This window comes from Montipora foliosa, chromosome 11 (genome assembly GCF_036669935.1).
Source record: "Montipora foliosa isolate CH-2021 chromosome 11, ASM3666993v2, whole genome shotgun sequence".
NCBI lineage: Eukaryota > Metazoa > Cnidaria > Anthozoa > Scleractinia > Acroporidae > Montipora > Montipora foliosa.
Window position 1 is genome coordinate 8081232 of NC_090879.1, and position 15000 is coordinate 8096231.

The 15000-nt window shown below is 40.1% G+C and overlaps 1 protein-coding gene across 1 annotated transcript in view; it reads left to right on the forward strand.

The window, feature by feature from the left end:
• The first annotated feature begins 4856 nt into the window (after nt 1–4856).
• The window catches only part of LOC137975964 (carbonic anhydrase 2-like), a 15496-nt gene continuing 5352 nt past the window's right edge, over nt 4857–15000 (forward strand). Inside the window, exons 1-5 of the mRNA XM_068823188.1 lie at nt 4857–4996; nt 7875–7950; nt 10503–10523; nt 11275–11585; nt 14186–14278. Coding sequence (XP_068679289.1) covers nt 7887–7950; nt 10503–10523; nt 11275–11585; nt 14186–14278 — 489 coding nt within the window. The 5' untranslated portion in view covers nt 4857–4996; nt 7875–7886. The remainder of the gene's footprint in view (nt 4997–7874; nt 7951–10502; nt 10524–11274; nt 11586–14185; nt 14279–15000) is intronic.

The window sequence follows — 15000 nt, forward strand, 5'->3', positions numbered from 1 at the left end:
CCTGTGATGCTACAACTGTGTATTGCGCGCGCCACACTGAAACTGTCTTTAGTTTACTTCATACTCGCTTATCGATAACCGCTTGCCTTAAGCTTATTTACCAAGCACAGCACTAGCAGCTAATTTAACTATCCCGCCTTGTTGTTTCCATTGCGAACTGCTTGGGTATAAGCAAAAAAGCGCCTTGTTTTCGAGTTTCCTGAAGGAATTACAATCTCTGATTGGAACTCTGAACTTCGCGTGTAAAGTCATTCCCCTCCCCCCCCCCCCCCCCGGTGGGCCTTTCCTTCAACGGTGTAAAGTCATTCCCCCCCCCCCCCCCCCGGTGGGCCTTTCCTTCAACGGATGATTGCGCTCACTCGGAAGGTTTCCAAGCCCCATCATCACATCTCATTGAGCTCCGGTTTCTTTAAAGATCTCCACATGTAGAAAGAGTTCATTTCGGGATGGAACTGGGCCAGCTTTTTTCTGTCTAATATAACACCTGGGTCGACTTGGACTCTCTTCTGCTATTCACCGACGCATCCGGCACACTGGGTTTTTTTTTTTTTTTTTTTGGGGGGGGGAGGGGGGGTGGGGGGTGGGGGAGGGGTTGGTTCTAAGTGGTTCCAGGGCCAAGTCACCAATAACTCCATCAACCAGGCGTGAGTATTGCCTGGCAGGAACTATTTGCCCTGGTCGTCGCCTGCTCCCTTTGGGGCAGGTACTTTGCTAACAAGCGCATAATTATTTTTTGCGATAATGAGACGGTCGTCGGCATTGCCAATTCTAAGCGCTCCCGCATTCCTAGAGTGATGGACTTAGTCCGTCACTTGACCCTGCTGACACTTAGATTCAATTTCTATCTGCGAGTCCGGCATATTGAAGGTAAAAATAACACGATCGCTGACTTGCTGTCTCGCTTTCGGATGGACCGTTTTTGTCTGCTCGCGCCGCACGCGGAACAAGATCCCTGCCCTGTCCCACAGGCTCTCATGGAGATCTAACTGCTGACATCCACCGGTCCCTTAACCTCTCGTTGGCAGCTTTTACTCAACGGTCCTACAGTTCAGGAGAGAGTCGTTTTCTGGATTTTTTATCATCGTCCGAATCGATCTACAAAAGTAACACCCTACCGGCAGACGAGGACACTTTCCTTCGGATTCTCGCCCACATAGCATGATCATTCAAGCTATTTAGCTGTTGTCCGGCAACTTCACATCCGCAATGGTTATGACCTCGACCTGAAATAAATTCTCCGCCTTCAGCTCATATGCCGGGGAATCAAACGTGCACACTATGATATGGGCTGCAATGACACAAGCCTTCTTTGGATTTTTGCGGTTAGGAGAGCTTACATGCAACTCCCCTTTCTCGTCACATATTGACCTTTCCCCGAAAGATATAACCTTCTTTCCTAGTCAAGCCTCCCCTAATTACATGTCGGTACGCATAAAGATTTCCAAAACAGATCCCTTTCGCTCTGGTCACACCATTTATATCGGGCCAAGTAACCAGTCAATTTGCCCTGTCCAGCCCATGAACAGGTATCTGTTGGCAAGGAGCGCCAACCCGGGACCCCTTTTTCAATATGCTTTGGGACTGCCATTGACCAAACAAGCCTTGACTTCCGAGACAAGGCAGCTTTTATCACTTGCCGGTTTCGACCCATGTAAATATGCGGGCCATAGCTATCGCATAGGCGCTGGTATAACAGTAGCCTCAGTAGGGCTCCCACCCTGACAAATCAAAACCCTCGGGCGCTGGTCCTTCGATTGCTATGAGCGATAGGTCAGTAAATGCCCCAATTCCTTTTTCTCACAATTTCCTTCGGATCGAGCACGGTTACCATAGAAGCCAGGGGGTGCAACCCTAGATAGGTAAGGACCTCTCATGTGAGGGATTGTAACCCTTTGGCGAGGATTTGTAACCTCGCATTGCCAACTTGTTGTCATAGCCTTCGGGATTGTAACCCCTTGGAGAGGATTGCGACTTCTCTTTGCCGTGCAACTTCGGTTATGACCTGTTAATGGAGTGCTTCATCTCCAACCCAATTACCCCACGAATCGTTGTCTGTTTCACTTGTGGTCATGGGCTGGGAACGTTAAGTGACAACAGGAGTTAATGAGTAGGAGCTTGCCTCCCCCATACAAGCCCTATGAGTCAGCCTTTGTCCGTATCTTTCTATTTTTAGAACTCCACGAGCTGTTCGGCACTACACGCACTGTTTAAAATGACCAATCAGAATAAAGTCTTTGTCTAACGAAGACAAAAAAAATCAAAAACAATGTACGCAAATTGTGCGAATTTATGTAAATTGAGGTAAATGTGAGTGTGAGTGTACGCAATGTACGCAATATACGCAAATTGTGCGAATTTATGTAAATTGATGTAAATGTGAGTCTCCTGCTGAAGAGTTAGTTCTAAAAATAGAAAGATACGGGCAAATGTTGACTGACGGATTTAGTGCATAGGGAGGCTCCTACTCATGGGCTCCTGGTGACAATTAAAAGTATTTTATTTTTTTTCCTGAGACCGACATGCTTTCTTTCTCGTCAAATTTTGAACAATGTATCAAAAAAATAGGAAGCATCGCCATCACATTCATCACTGGCTTTTTACGAGCGGCTTTTGTGTCCAGTTTGCTGGTATGTTGGCTCAATGGGCAGATAATGTCCTTGGCTGAGAGATTGTGCTCAAAATTTCATCTTCGCTTCTCGGTGAAGTATTCATTTTTCGGACAATCCCTCAGCCGCGGAATGGAGGAGGAATGAATAGTATCCAGACGTCTTTTCAGGGGTTGGGGAATAGCAAAATGGCGCGCTCGTTGATGAAATACACGATCTTCTTCATGATTATTTCGCAGGTTTTGTCGATTATAATGGTGATTGATTTGTGCCTGTCAATACTTCATCACTTTGTATTTAATTTCTGGAATTTATTCATTAACGCTTACGGAAGACTACTCATATTTTGATAATTCAAAATGTGGTTGTTTCACAATGTGATCACTGACCCGAAGAGAAGTCATGAATAAACAAATTTATACAGTTGTAGATTAGAGTTTTTTTTTTTCCAAATATGGACTTCAATCATACAGATCGATGGTGGAACGATATTTTTGGCGGTGAAGTATTCAGATGTACCCACATTTTCTCATACTTTTGGAGTCGAAGATGTTATCAAAATACACCAGTTTAATGAGTCCGCAAGTGGCACTTGTGATTTGATTATTGCATTTGAAAGCGATTGCACAAACGCGGATTTCAGATTTAACTGACTTTTCTTGGATTACCTATGTTGAACAAAGGAATAATTAATTCGAACTAGCAAGGGAGACGTACACATCCACAGATCGACCCTCAACAACATCTGGTATTACGCATAGTTCACTCAAGCAGGGCGTACCTAATCGATATTTTCGATACTCGATTGAAATCGATCGTAATCGATTCTAATTAATCGATTAATATCGGAAATCGATAGAAATCGATCACTCGCCTCTTTGTGACTATCGATTCTGATCGATTTCTGTAATTAGCTATCGATTTTATCGATTTGTTCGACAAATATCGAAAAGTAAATGGACGAAGAAAAGTCGCTACCATTGGAGAAAGGAACATCATCTTTATCAACAAAGCGGATTCGAAGGTAAGCTTGAAGGTAAGTGTTATGCAGTGTTATGATAAGATCAGATCGTGTGTTTAATTTTCGATTTCCACCGATGTGACAAAAAAATTGTGATTATCGATTTCAATCGATTAAATCGACAAATATCGATTATTATCGATTAATCGATTACATTTTAGATGATCGATTTCGATCGATTAGGTACGCCCTGACTCAAGCACTCGATGTAGCGCACATGATCTTCCCCATATTTCAATGTAGCACACGTTAAATCACTCAACTTGACACCTTCCGATACTCAATGAAAGTATAACATATATGCTCAAGAGCCGAAGCTTTGACACCCAAGTCTGTTTGTAAGAGCACAACATGGCAGTCTCCTGCAATGCTCACTTCTGCGTTGTGGCTGGAAGATTCTGATCACGTCACGATTTCAGTTGATAATATAAAAGGAATCGCTATGCATTATGGGATACTTTGGGACACAAAGAAAATAGAAAAAGTAAATGAGCGTGCACTAAGATATGTTTACAAAGATAAAACATCAGCTTATCATGAACTGCTACAGCGAACAGGTTTAGGAACCACGTTGGAAAATCGTCGTGTCCAGGTTTTCAGGGCACCGCCCCCACATGCATTAAGGAACTCGTTAAAATGAGAAATAATAAATACGATTTAAGGGGCAATAATATGCTATCACTGCCAAAAGTAAATACCACAAAGCATGGCTTAAATTCCTTCAGATATTTCGCCGCAATACAATGGAACAGTGTTCCGAATAAATTGCGTTTAAAAGCTGGAGGTCTAGAATTTAATAAACAAGTGAGGAATATTGAATTTTAATTTTAATTACTTAAGTCTTGTAACTTAAGATGCATGATATTTTATATTCTTACATTTATGTACATATTTCTTTCTTTCTTAATATTAATTTGTGGAAAACCTGCAAAATAGCTATAGCTAAGGGTTTCTCCCACGTTAAATAAAGATTATGTATGTATGTATGTATCCATTCCTCGTATGGCCGCGGACATTATCAGCCGCATACCAGCCGCCAGAAGGGGTTTATTTACTAAATAAATTGATAAAATATCTACACTCCTCTCTCATTTTTTTAAATGACACGCTAATTGACTTTGAAAAACGAAAATGACGCCCCGAATAAAGCCAACAAATTTTGCACCACTGAGAGCAGAATTCCAAACCAAGTGCAATTTCCTTAAATCGTAATAGCCCTTTGCCCTGTCAATCAATTGATTTCTCTTATTTCTGTTAGTTTCGTACGTGGTTATATCCATGTAATTGTCAGTGTTAGTTTAAAACGAAATTCTCGAAGAAACGAATCATCTTTCTGGAAGAGCGGTCAAAGGCAACCTCGACTTTGTTAGTGAGTAAACCTCTCTTTTATTACAAAATCTTTAGGCCACGTATTATTGCCAACAGGAGAATACCACTCTCAAAGACCTCTTGTTTTTTCTACTCGTGCACGCAAGCTTCTCAGTCGACCTAAAATGCAAGGACAAAGACGACGGCTACGAGGACCCCACAAAACAATAGGTCTAAATAGCTAAAACAATTTTTCTGCACGCTCTGCACGTCCGTTTTACATTTTGATACATTCTTTGCCGTTTTCGTCTTGACAACAATGTCAAACTGATCAAATTTTACGTTATGTGGAGAAATAACGAGCGCACCTGACGATGACTTCTCAATTTTCTCTCTAAATATCCACAATTTTATTATTTGAACGTGGACTCACATTTTCCATGCCGAGCAACTTGAAGTAAGCGCAGAATTATAACAATAAAAAGAAATCAATCTTTTTAGACGTGTTATAGTTTGTGGCCATGGTCAGTCCCTATCTTCCTTGAACTTCTGAAGTTATTTCGTTCTCGTCGATGTTTTTTTGATATTTGATGTCGATTTCTGTAAGTCGCTCCTTTGTCGAGGCATTTAAGACGACAACATATCGGTGGAGTCTAGAATTAAACTGGCCCAAAAGCGTGAGGCAATAAGGTCACATTCACATTACTGCTGAGAAGATCAACGCCAAGAAACTAAAGCATTATTATCGAGACGAACTATTTTCTTGGAAGAAAAAATATCACACAGCAGTAAAGAGATCCAAATGTAAAGCCTCACAGGGCAAAAACCATTGCTAAATGATTCCTACAGGAACCGCCTAAATGAGGCATTCATTCACATTTACTCAAGGCAACGGAAACCAGACCACGTACAAGGAAGTCGTTTAGGCCTATCAACGCCTTTTAACATTTGATGCTTGTTCTGGGCAGGCCCCGTTCCTTGTACGTGACAGATCAAAAATCACACAACTGAAAAGTACAAGGAGCCAAACTTAAAAGAAAAGGCAACTCTTACGCTTAGGCAAGCAGAAACCTAAGCTCACTTTTTGAGCAACAGCTTAAAGACAGGCGCATTAAAGCAAACATAGCACTCTGCTCCTTGAAAACAGCATACAGAGAGGAAAATACTGGTTTCAAGCCTTCTAAAGAAACTTTATTAGCGGCCTGTTGCAAAATGGTTACCCTCAAGGTGTTATCACGTTCAACATTAACGATGTATTGAACAAAAATAAAAACAAATCAAATAACCCTGTTCAAGCTAGTAACCAAGTCACGAAACGTCTGAAATCCTGCGTATACAATTTCTACTCTCTCGTCAATCTCAAGATCATATTCCAAAATACAGGCCGCATCAAATTCTTTTTTCCATACACGGATCGCTTGAACCGATCTCAGAGGTGCAAGGTCATCTATAAAGCTGCCTGCTGGAATTGTGATGAATTGTACATTGGTAAAACAAAACGAAGACTCCATGACAGAAAAACAGAACATTTCAAGGCCCTAGCTAAAAGTGACCATTCATCAGCTACTGCTGATCATTGTGAAAACCACTGGCCACGACATTAAATGGGATCACTTTGACATTTTAGCGTCACTGCAAAAATTAAAGAGACTTTGTTCATTCAAGAGATTAAGCCTTCCCTTAATGTCAATATTAGTAGTGAGAAGTTATTGCTGTTTTAGCTATTTACTCCTCATTATGTCTAGACACGTATTGCTGCAGATCATTTTTCTCAGTCTAGGTTCCAGACCCCTAATATATATATATAGTTTTCAAAAATTGTAACGGTCACTTTTGAAAATGTGTGTTGACTACCATATGAAACGGCAAGTTTTATAAAAATGCGTTGGAATTCAATGTTTATCACCGCTGTTTGTGTTATTCCCTTAAATTAATTGCCCTTTGCCAATTGATCTCCAGTATCATGTCAATAAATTGATTTCTTTTATTTCGGTTAGTCTCGTAAGTGTTTATCTCTATTCAATTGTCAGTGTTAGTTTAAAACGAAATTTAGAAGAAAAGTTTCATCTTTCTGGAAAAGCGGTTAAAGTGAACCTGGACTTTGTTAGTGATTAAACCTCTCTTTTATTACAAAATCTCTACGCCACGTATTATTGCCAACAGGAGAATACGTTAGCTTGAACACCACTCTCATGCAACGACCTCTTGTTTTTCTACTCGTGCACGCAAGCTTCTCAGTCGACCTAAAAGCGGCATTAAGGAACTTACTCACGACAACGACGGCTATGGAAGCCCACAAAACAATAGGTCTAAATAGCTAAAACAATAGTTCTGCACGCTCTGCACGTCCGTTTTACATTTTGATACATTTCGATACATTTCTTTGCCGTTCTCGTCTTGACAGCAACGTAAAACTGATCAAAACTTGACGTCATGTGGAGAATTAACGAGAGCACCTGACGATGAATTCTCAATTTTCTCTCTAAATATCCACAACGTTCTTACCAATTTTATTCTTCGAACGTGGACTCACATTTTCCATAACCAGCGACTTGAAGAAATCGCAAAATTATTAAAGTAACGAGTGATTTAAAGGAAGGTGGCATGAAGGAAGGTGGGAAAAACGAATTACGATAGCATAGTTTTCTTAGCAATTCAGTGTTTTCTGTAACCAAAAATGGGCTCAAACTTGCAAACAAAAATTGCCAAAATTAGCAAATATTTGGCGTGGATGATAATTATTGACATGTCCACCTACAGATTTCAAGATCATTTCACCACGTATATAAACCCGCATTAAATTAAAGTTTTTTCCTGAAAAGACAAAACACCCTTGACATTGCGTCATTCAAGCTACATGTATCTAATAAGTTTACGCAGTTGTAGCGTCTCACAAACATTGCTTGTAAAGGATCATTCTTGCTTGGTTTTTCCAATAGGACCAGAGTGAAATGAATCGTTCTGTCTTTGTAATTCTCGTTTGTGTTTGCTGGGCATCGCTTCCTTTCAGCGTCGGTATGTACACAGTGTTATGTTTATTCTTTTATTACGTTGGATGCCGTAAGCATACCATGTCTTAAAACCAGTCGAGTGTCTTTTTTTTTCAGGGGCACCCAACGATAATCTTCGGTGAAATATGTGTTCTGGAGAGCCAAACTATCCTAAGAATTTCGGTTTTACTTTGCGAACAACTATAGATTTCTTTACTAAAACATCACCTAAAAGATTCGGAACCAGGGAAAAATAGTCCCTTGCGTTTCCGCACGGATGTTTTTGGCGTTTAAAAAGGTCACCTTGCATTTTCGGAGAGCAAATGGTTCCCTGGAAGGTAACGTTCAGCTACAATTGTAGCAATTTGTGAAATGAAGATCTCATTCCCTAAAATTTTCGGACACTTCAATTTTCAGCCAAGATATCCGAACAGATCAAATTTGTATCGTATTCTAGGTGATAAAACATCTCTCTGGACAGTATATATTACAAGGAACCTAGAAATGTCTCTCAAAGGCTTTTGGCTTAATTTGCTCGTTTGGTGCCCTTGTTTATTTTTTTTTGGTTGATGGCCAGAGATGTGCATACCCCATGGATATTGAATTATGCTCCGATCGGGTGAATCCAATTTTACGTCCCTCAGTATTTCCAAACTCCCTTGGCTAGATTAGAACACCTACACTTTTCCCAGCTTTTTGCATTCTGAACGGGCGTTAGACCGCTCGGCGACGAGAGCAATCATTTAGTTTGGAATCCTTTCCGCCCGCGATGATTGACACGGTAGAAGACCTCACATCTGAAAGTATTTTATAAAGTGGAAGATGCTCTTTCTTTGAGAACGGCAAGCTTTAGAGGGAAGGAGCATTTTCTATCTTATTTCTAGATCTTGCTTCGTTCTTGTGTGTTTCACTGTGAACATTATTTTGCATGGAACGAATACTCCAATCGATCTGTTTCTTGCGAACCAGTTTGGTCAGTCGTTCTGACGTAGAAAGAAAATAAGAAAATAGCATTCAACGGCTAAACAAATTTAAAATGAAATCGCCGTCACGGGGACTTCGAAGCGGTCCCCCATCCAAGTATTAGCATTCGAAGGGGTTTAACTTTAGTTGACACTTAGACTAGCACTGACTGCCAACGGTTGAGATCTTTTTGAGGAACTCGCACATATCTTGCCAAACTTTATAACACTTGAAAGAAAAAAAAACAACCTAACAAAAATCCGGTGTCTTGCCGTCATTTTTTCACAGATGTATCCTTAGTTTCGTGAGTTGTTAGTAACACGCAAGGTTAGTTAATCACAGGCGGCTGCTAAAATCGATGCCTCTCTTTGTACAACCATAAGTACGATAGGAAAATTGATGATGGTAACTTGACTGTTGTATTCGCGGCACAAAATTTATAATGTTTTCATATCGCAAATTTTGTTGCTGATGGCAATTTGTTCTCGATTGACACTTCCTAAAAGCTTCCTTCTACTCTTCTTAAAAACTGTATATCAATATTTATTTACTTTTCCGTCAACATTTGTTTTGCATAAATCAGGCTGACGAAATCTGTACCTTGCTTAGTTCGCAACCCCGACTGACAGGGCTTAACTTCAGTAAATTTTTGAATTGGAAAGCTCAGTGTCAGAAGCTCAGAGTACACGCTTAAACTTGTGGTGAAAAACAAGTTGTAAGGGAACTTCAAAATGATCAACATGTCAGCCTTGATGCCAATGTTTCTTGATTTCCCTGTATTTTCTTCAATCTTTCTGGGTTTAGTATTTTACTGAACCACATGTCTTCTCAGGGGGTATTATGCAAAGACATCTACCATGGCACTATAATGATTTACGATACCAAAACAATAGCTATTAGAGCTACATATTACGCAAAGACAACTTGAATATCCTGGAAAACAAAGTTACTGCACTACGGCACGCACACAATGCATGCCTATTTTTTTAAATATCCCGTATCTCGTCAATTCCCCACCCCTCCCCCAAATATCCCGTATCCCTATAATTTTTTGCCTAAATATCCCGTATCCTGATAACCCCTTATAGGGCTTGGTTGTTTGCATTTGCAAATTTAGTAGCATTAATAATAAGAGACAACATTTATTTCTCTTTTTACAACAAATAGCTTCTACTTAAAATACAGATTTATCCTTCTGGTAATCTCGCGCCATTTTCCGAAGTTTACCCTTCGTGAAGTTCACTGTATCTAGACAATTTGTGTTAATGGTTTGTGCATCCCACGGATACGCCCTCATAGGCCGGCGTCTTGTCTATTTCATTTTTTTTGTCTCCTGTTTTTTTCAATTTCTAGCAGCATGTCATGGCGATCAGACCTTGGGCTGTTCTTTGCGATAATTTATATAGTCCTCGGTTTCACTTACAACATCACACTGTTAACGGTCGTAGTGAGTAGGATACGGTTACAATTCACAAATTTCGTTTTAAAAGACATGCTATCAAAAAATGTAAAAAGTAAGTACGTTAAAAATATATGCCAATAATCTCACACGTATGTCACTGATAAAATTACTCTTGAAATGAGATTTATTTAGGGTGTTTTTTTTTTTTTCAGGGTCACGTTGGAACTATGAAGGTAAATTGGTTTAATTTCTGATAAATGAAATGGTTTGGCCGCTATAAAAAGTGTGTGTTTATAAAGAATTTAAATGCATTTGATAATGCAATTTCTTAGCCAGGGATTGATTCAGTGTGGAATGAGCCACAGAAAATGTGCTATTATCTCATAAGTGGCCTTTCCCTGTAACTCTTTTAGCATAACGCATAGAATGATCGATATATGAATTGAATCATGTACTGAACTTACCCGTCACTTAACAAATAGACCACTACACCGCTAACTGCTCAAAGAAAATATTAAGTTAAATTAAAATAAATTAATTTGAGTAAATCTACACACCTTATTCCAAAATGGCCGCCATTTTAGTATTCCTTTGTTTCCATGCAAATTGGCCCTTATGGCCTCGCTTTTAAACGTAAAATTCAAAATAATACTTAACCTTGAACGCGGCCATAAGGGCCAATTTGCATGGAAACAAAAGAATACTAACATGGCAGCCATTTTGGAATAAGGTGTATGATCCTCGCAGTTATGGACGCAATTTTAGCAATTGCGTAGAGAAGCCTGAAGAATTCAGGACTTCAACGGAATTTGAACCCGTGACCTCGCGATACCGGTGCGTCCATAACTGCGAGGATCATAGCTTTACTTGAGTTAACATCGTGGCGCCTGCATTAGCTTCCTCTTAGTGTGAAAGAAACGCGTGACGTTTACCATGGTAACGTTTACATAAGTGAAACCAAAAATCCTTGAACTTTGATCCTAGACCCTGAAAGCTGGGAAGGAATCTGTAAAACAGGAAAGGAGCAATCGCCAATCGATATAACAGGCGCAACTCAAGACAAAGCTTTGGATCAATTCGCCCTCACCAATTATGACATGAAAATGAATAATAACTTTACTGCCACAAACAATGGCCACTCCATCCAGATATCATTGCCCTATGCGAAATTCTATAATGTTAGCAAAGGGGGCCTCACAGGTACATACACGACAGTCCAGTTCCACCTTCACTGGGGAAAAGACAATAGCAAAGGATCGGAGCATACCGTAGACGGAAGAAAGTATGCGGCTGAGGTAAGAGAGCAGAAGCCTGTATACAGCCGCCCGCTCTCCGAAAAAAAAAGTCGGAGAGGAGCGTCTATGATTTACCGTTAGTAATCGTGTTCCGGAATGATTTTGCATACATTATTAAGTGATCTACGCTTACCAAAATTTGCGTGGCTCATATTATGTTGGAGCTAAATTCTCAAAATGGTGGTCAGTGAGGTAGACGGTAGCCTTGCAGCTCCTACAAGGTCTCACCTGATTGGAGACCACCCTTGAGGTTTAACAAAAGAACAAATAACAGAAACAATGGACCCTAGAGGATAGAGTTGCAGCCCTTTTGTTTTAGGCCTAGGGTCCATTGTTTCTGTTATTCTTCCAACCAGGTACGGCTCTGATCTTCAGAACAGCACAGATCGTTGCCGATGAGCTGTTATTTTCCTCGGTGTGTTCACATCTCAAATGTTCCATGGCATCACGCTTTGTAGATTGTACTTGAGAATGGCTAGGCTGGTCCGAGCAAGGCGTTGGGATTACATTGACTGGTAAGGAATAGCGGGAGACGTTTTCGAGTGGACAATCTTTTGAAAAGTACTATATTCACCTCGTGAAGAGCGCTTTCGTTTCTTTTGCGCTGACAACAATTCCTACAAATGTACGTCGAATCGATTTCCACTTTACACTCCATAGATAAGAATTCCGCTCGTTCTTTAAAAGAAAAAACCTCTTTGATAATCAAAAAGATTTTTATTCATATTTTGTACCGTGCTCAAAGTACACACGAACTCATCCGAAAATCTCTCACGGTGGTTCTCACGGTGTTGGTGTGGAGAAATAAAAATAAAAGCCAATCAAAACTCGTTGTTTCAATGATGTAATGATCGATGGGTAATAACCAATCAAATCATTTTCCACACATTCCAGGAAAAATCACGTGGTATGGAATACGATTATCAACGGTAAATCACAGGCCGCTGTATACAGGCAAAGAGAGCAGGAGCTTCAAGTGTTTTTGTCCTTTTCGTTTTTTTTTTTTTTTTTTCTTGTATTTTTATGTATTTGTTTCTCTTTTTAGAGTGGTTTTCAATTGAGTGTCGTAAAAACAAATACCAAAGTAATTACTTCGACAAATCACAGTGCGACCAGCGCAATGGACTTTCGTCACCCGGCGGCCATGCTGGTCAAAGACTACAGAGTTCGTACCCCCAAGTGTCTGGTTGATGTGTTTGGAAGCGAGTTCAGGGGGCGCAAGACAAAAGTTTTTAGTCCCTTGGGACTCAAATTGATCGCCCATGAGCCAATCCAAATTAGTAGAAATTCGATGTAACTTGCTCAAAGCGCGAGAAAAATCGTGCGTGCAAGCCGCGATTTCTTTTGGTTTTCCTTAATTCTCATAGGTTGATAAACTGGCGCGAGATTTTTTAACCAATCACAAAGCGTAGCAATTGCAATCGCGCGTAATTGCTATCGACAGTCATTTGAAAACTTCTCTAACTATGCAACTTACTGCATCACATAAGAATTCAGATTTTATTGTTTTGCAGTATTTACAAATATACATTATTACAAGAACAGGAAAAAAAGAGGGAAAAGGCAAATTACACAAATTGTGACGAGCAAAATATGCGCAGTGACCAAATTAAGTAGGTTAAGCTTTCGAGTTGGTCACTGCCACGAGCAATTATTTGTCATAAACATGTACATAATTTTCCCAAAAAAAACCTCGTCAGTTTTCGTCATTATCTATTTTTAGCACGACTACTTAACTATTCGCCGAAGGCGAAGTGATTATCGGTGAATATTCACCGAGACGAAGTCGAGGTGAATATTCACCTGTAATCACTGAGCCTGAGGCGAATAATTGTTTTAGTATAAATACACAGGTGATTATTTTAAAAAAAGAGAAAAAAAACATATTTCAACGCGGCATCATCTTCACTTACAGTGGCAAAAGGACTACTGGCAGCCATTTTGTCCGTCGAGGTGATTATCGGCTGATAATCCGAGATAGCGAGCCAATGAGAGCGCGCGATTTTGTATAATCACCGGTGTATTTATACTAATGTTAGATATTTGCGGGAAATAAACGCAAGCACGAGCGACCCCTCGCTCGGTTACTTGGTTGTAGACCAATCAGAGACGTTGTGGTCATCAGACCCAACCTGATTGGTCATAATTTGGCGGGACCCGTAAATACAATAACCTGATGGGCCAAGGACAAATGACAGAGATCGACACTTCCGGGTTATGGGATTCTCGCTATTAGAAATCATACTTGTATTACGTATATAAAAACAATAATTTATGCAACGTGATAATAAAGTTAATAAGCCATAGGTAGATGGGACTACACTTAAAAGAGACATATTGAGTAGTTAGAACATCAGTTTGTATTGTTTGCAAAATGTCACGTAATTCAAGCATTTTTTGAGCTAAGTAGTGAGATAACAGGTGTAAGTGCAATGTCAATTATGGTTTGTTTGCACGCGATTTTCAGGCATGGAGACAACTAAATTTATCTCACAATTTGAGTGTTGGACAAAGGTGTGATTCTGGTTTTAGTTTTACTAAGTTCAGTAGAGGAATTGTGACAATCTTCTACACTCTTTGATTTTACTTCACTTTTGCAGTTGCATTTTGTTAGCTACAACACCAAATACAGCAACCTTGATGCTTCTCTTAGCCATGCAGATGGAGCCGCCGTTCTTGGTGTCTTAATTGAGGCATGTAGTTCTTATTGTTTCCTCATAAAGAGGTTATAGAGGCCTTTAGATTGCATCTTAAGTTTTTTTCATTGTCAATAATAATAACAATAAGGATGATGATGATGATGATGATGATGATGATGATGAACTTTAACCCTAATTGGGAACACACTACAGAAATCAAATTAACTCATATCAAATCGTAGGAGAGGAGAGGGAAAGAGAGGGGAAGGGGAGAAGGACGGGGAAAACCGGAGTACCCACAGAAAAGCCCCCGTCGGATCAAAAAAGAGAACCAACATACTCAACCCACATCTGACACCAACAAGCTCTGGAAATTGAACCAGGGCCACATTGGTAGGAGGCCAGTGCTCTTACCAGTACCCCGCTATCCCTGCTTGTTAACAACTCTGCGCACACTTTGATGTCGTACTATTTTACTTGACGATTCACTTAAGGGAAAAACGGTGCACATACATGAGATTACAAAGAGAGGTAAAAATAGAAAACCAAAGGAAAACGAATTCAGAAAAACACGACACTTACAGGATCTTTGCGGCTCTCTGGATTACAGAAACGGTTTTGCATACAACATGAACAAACTTCTATGCGAACTGAACAATACCAGCGAAACTGACACAAAGAACAATACAAGCCTTACAAGGGTGTTAACGAGGTAGTGTGACAAAGGTAGACAAAAAAAACAAGCGAGGCTTAATTACGGACTAAGAAAAGTATAG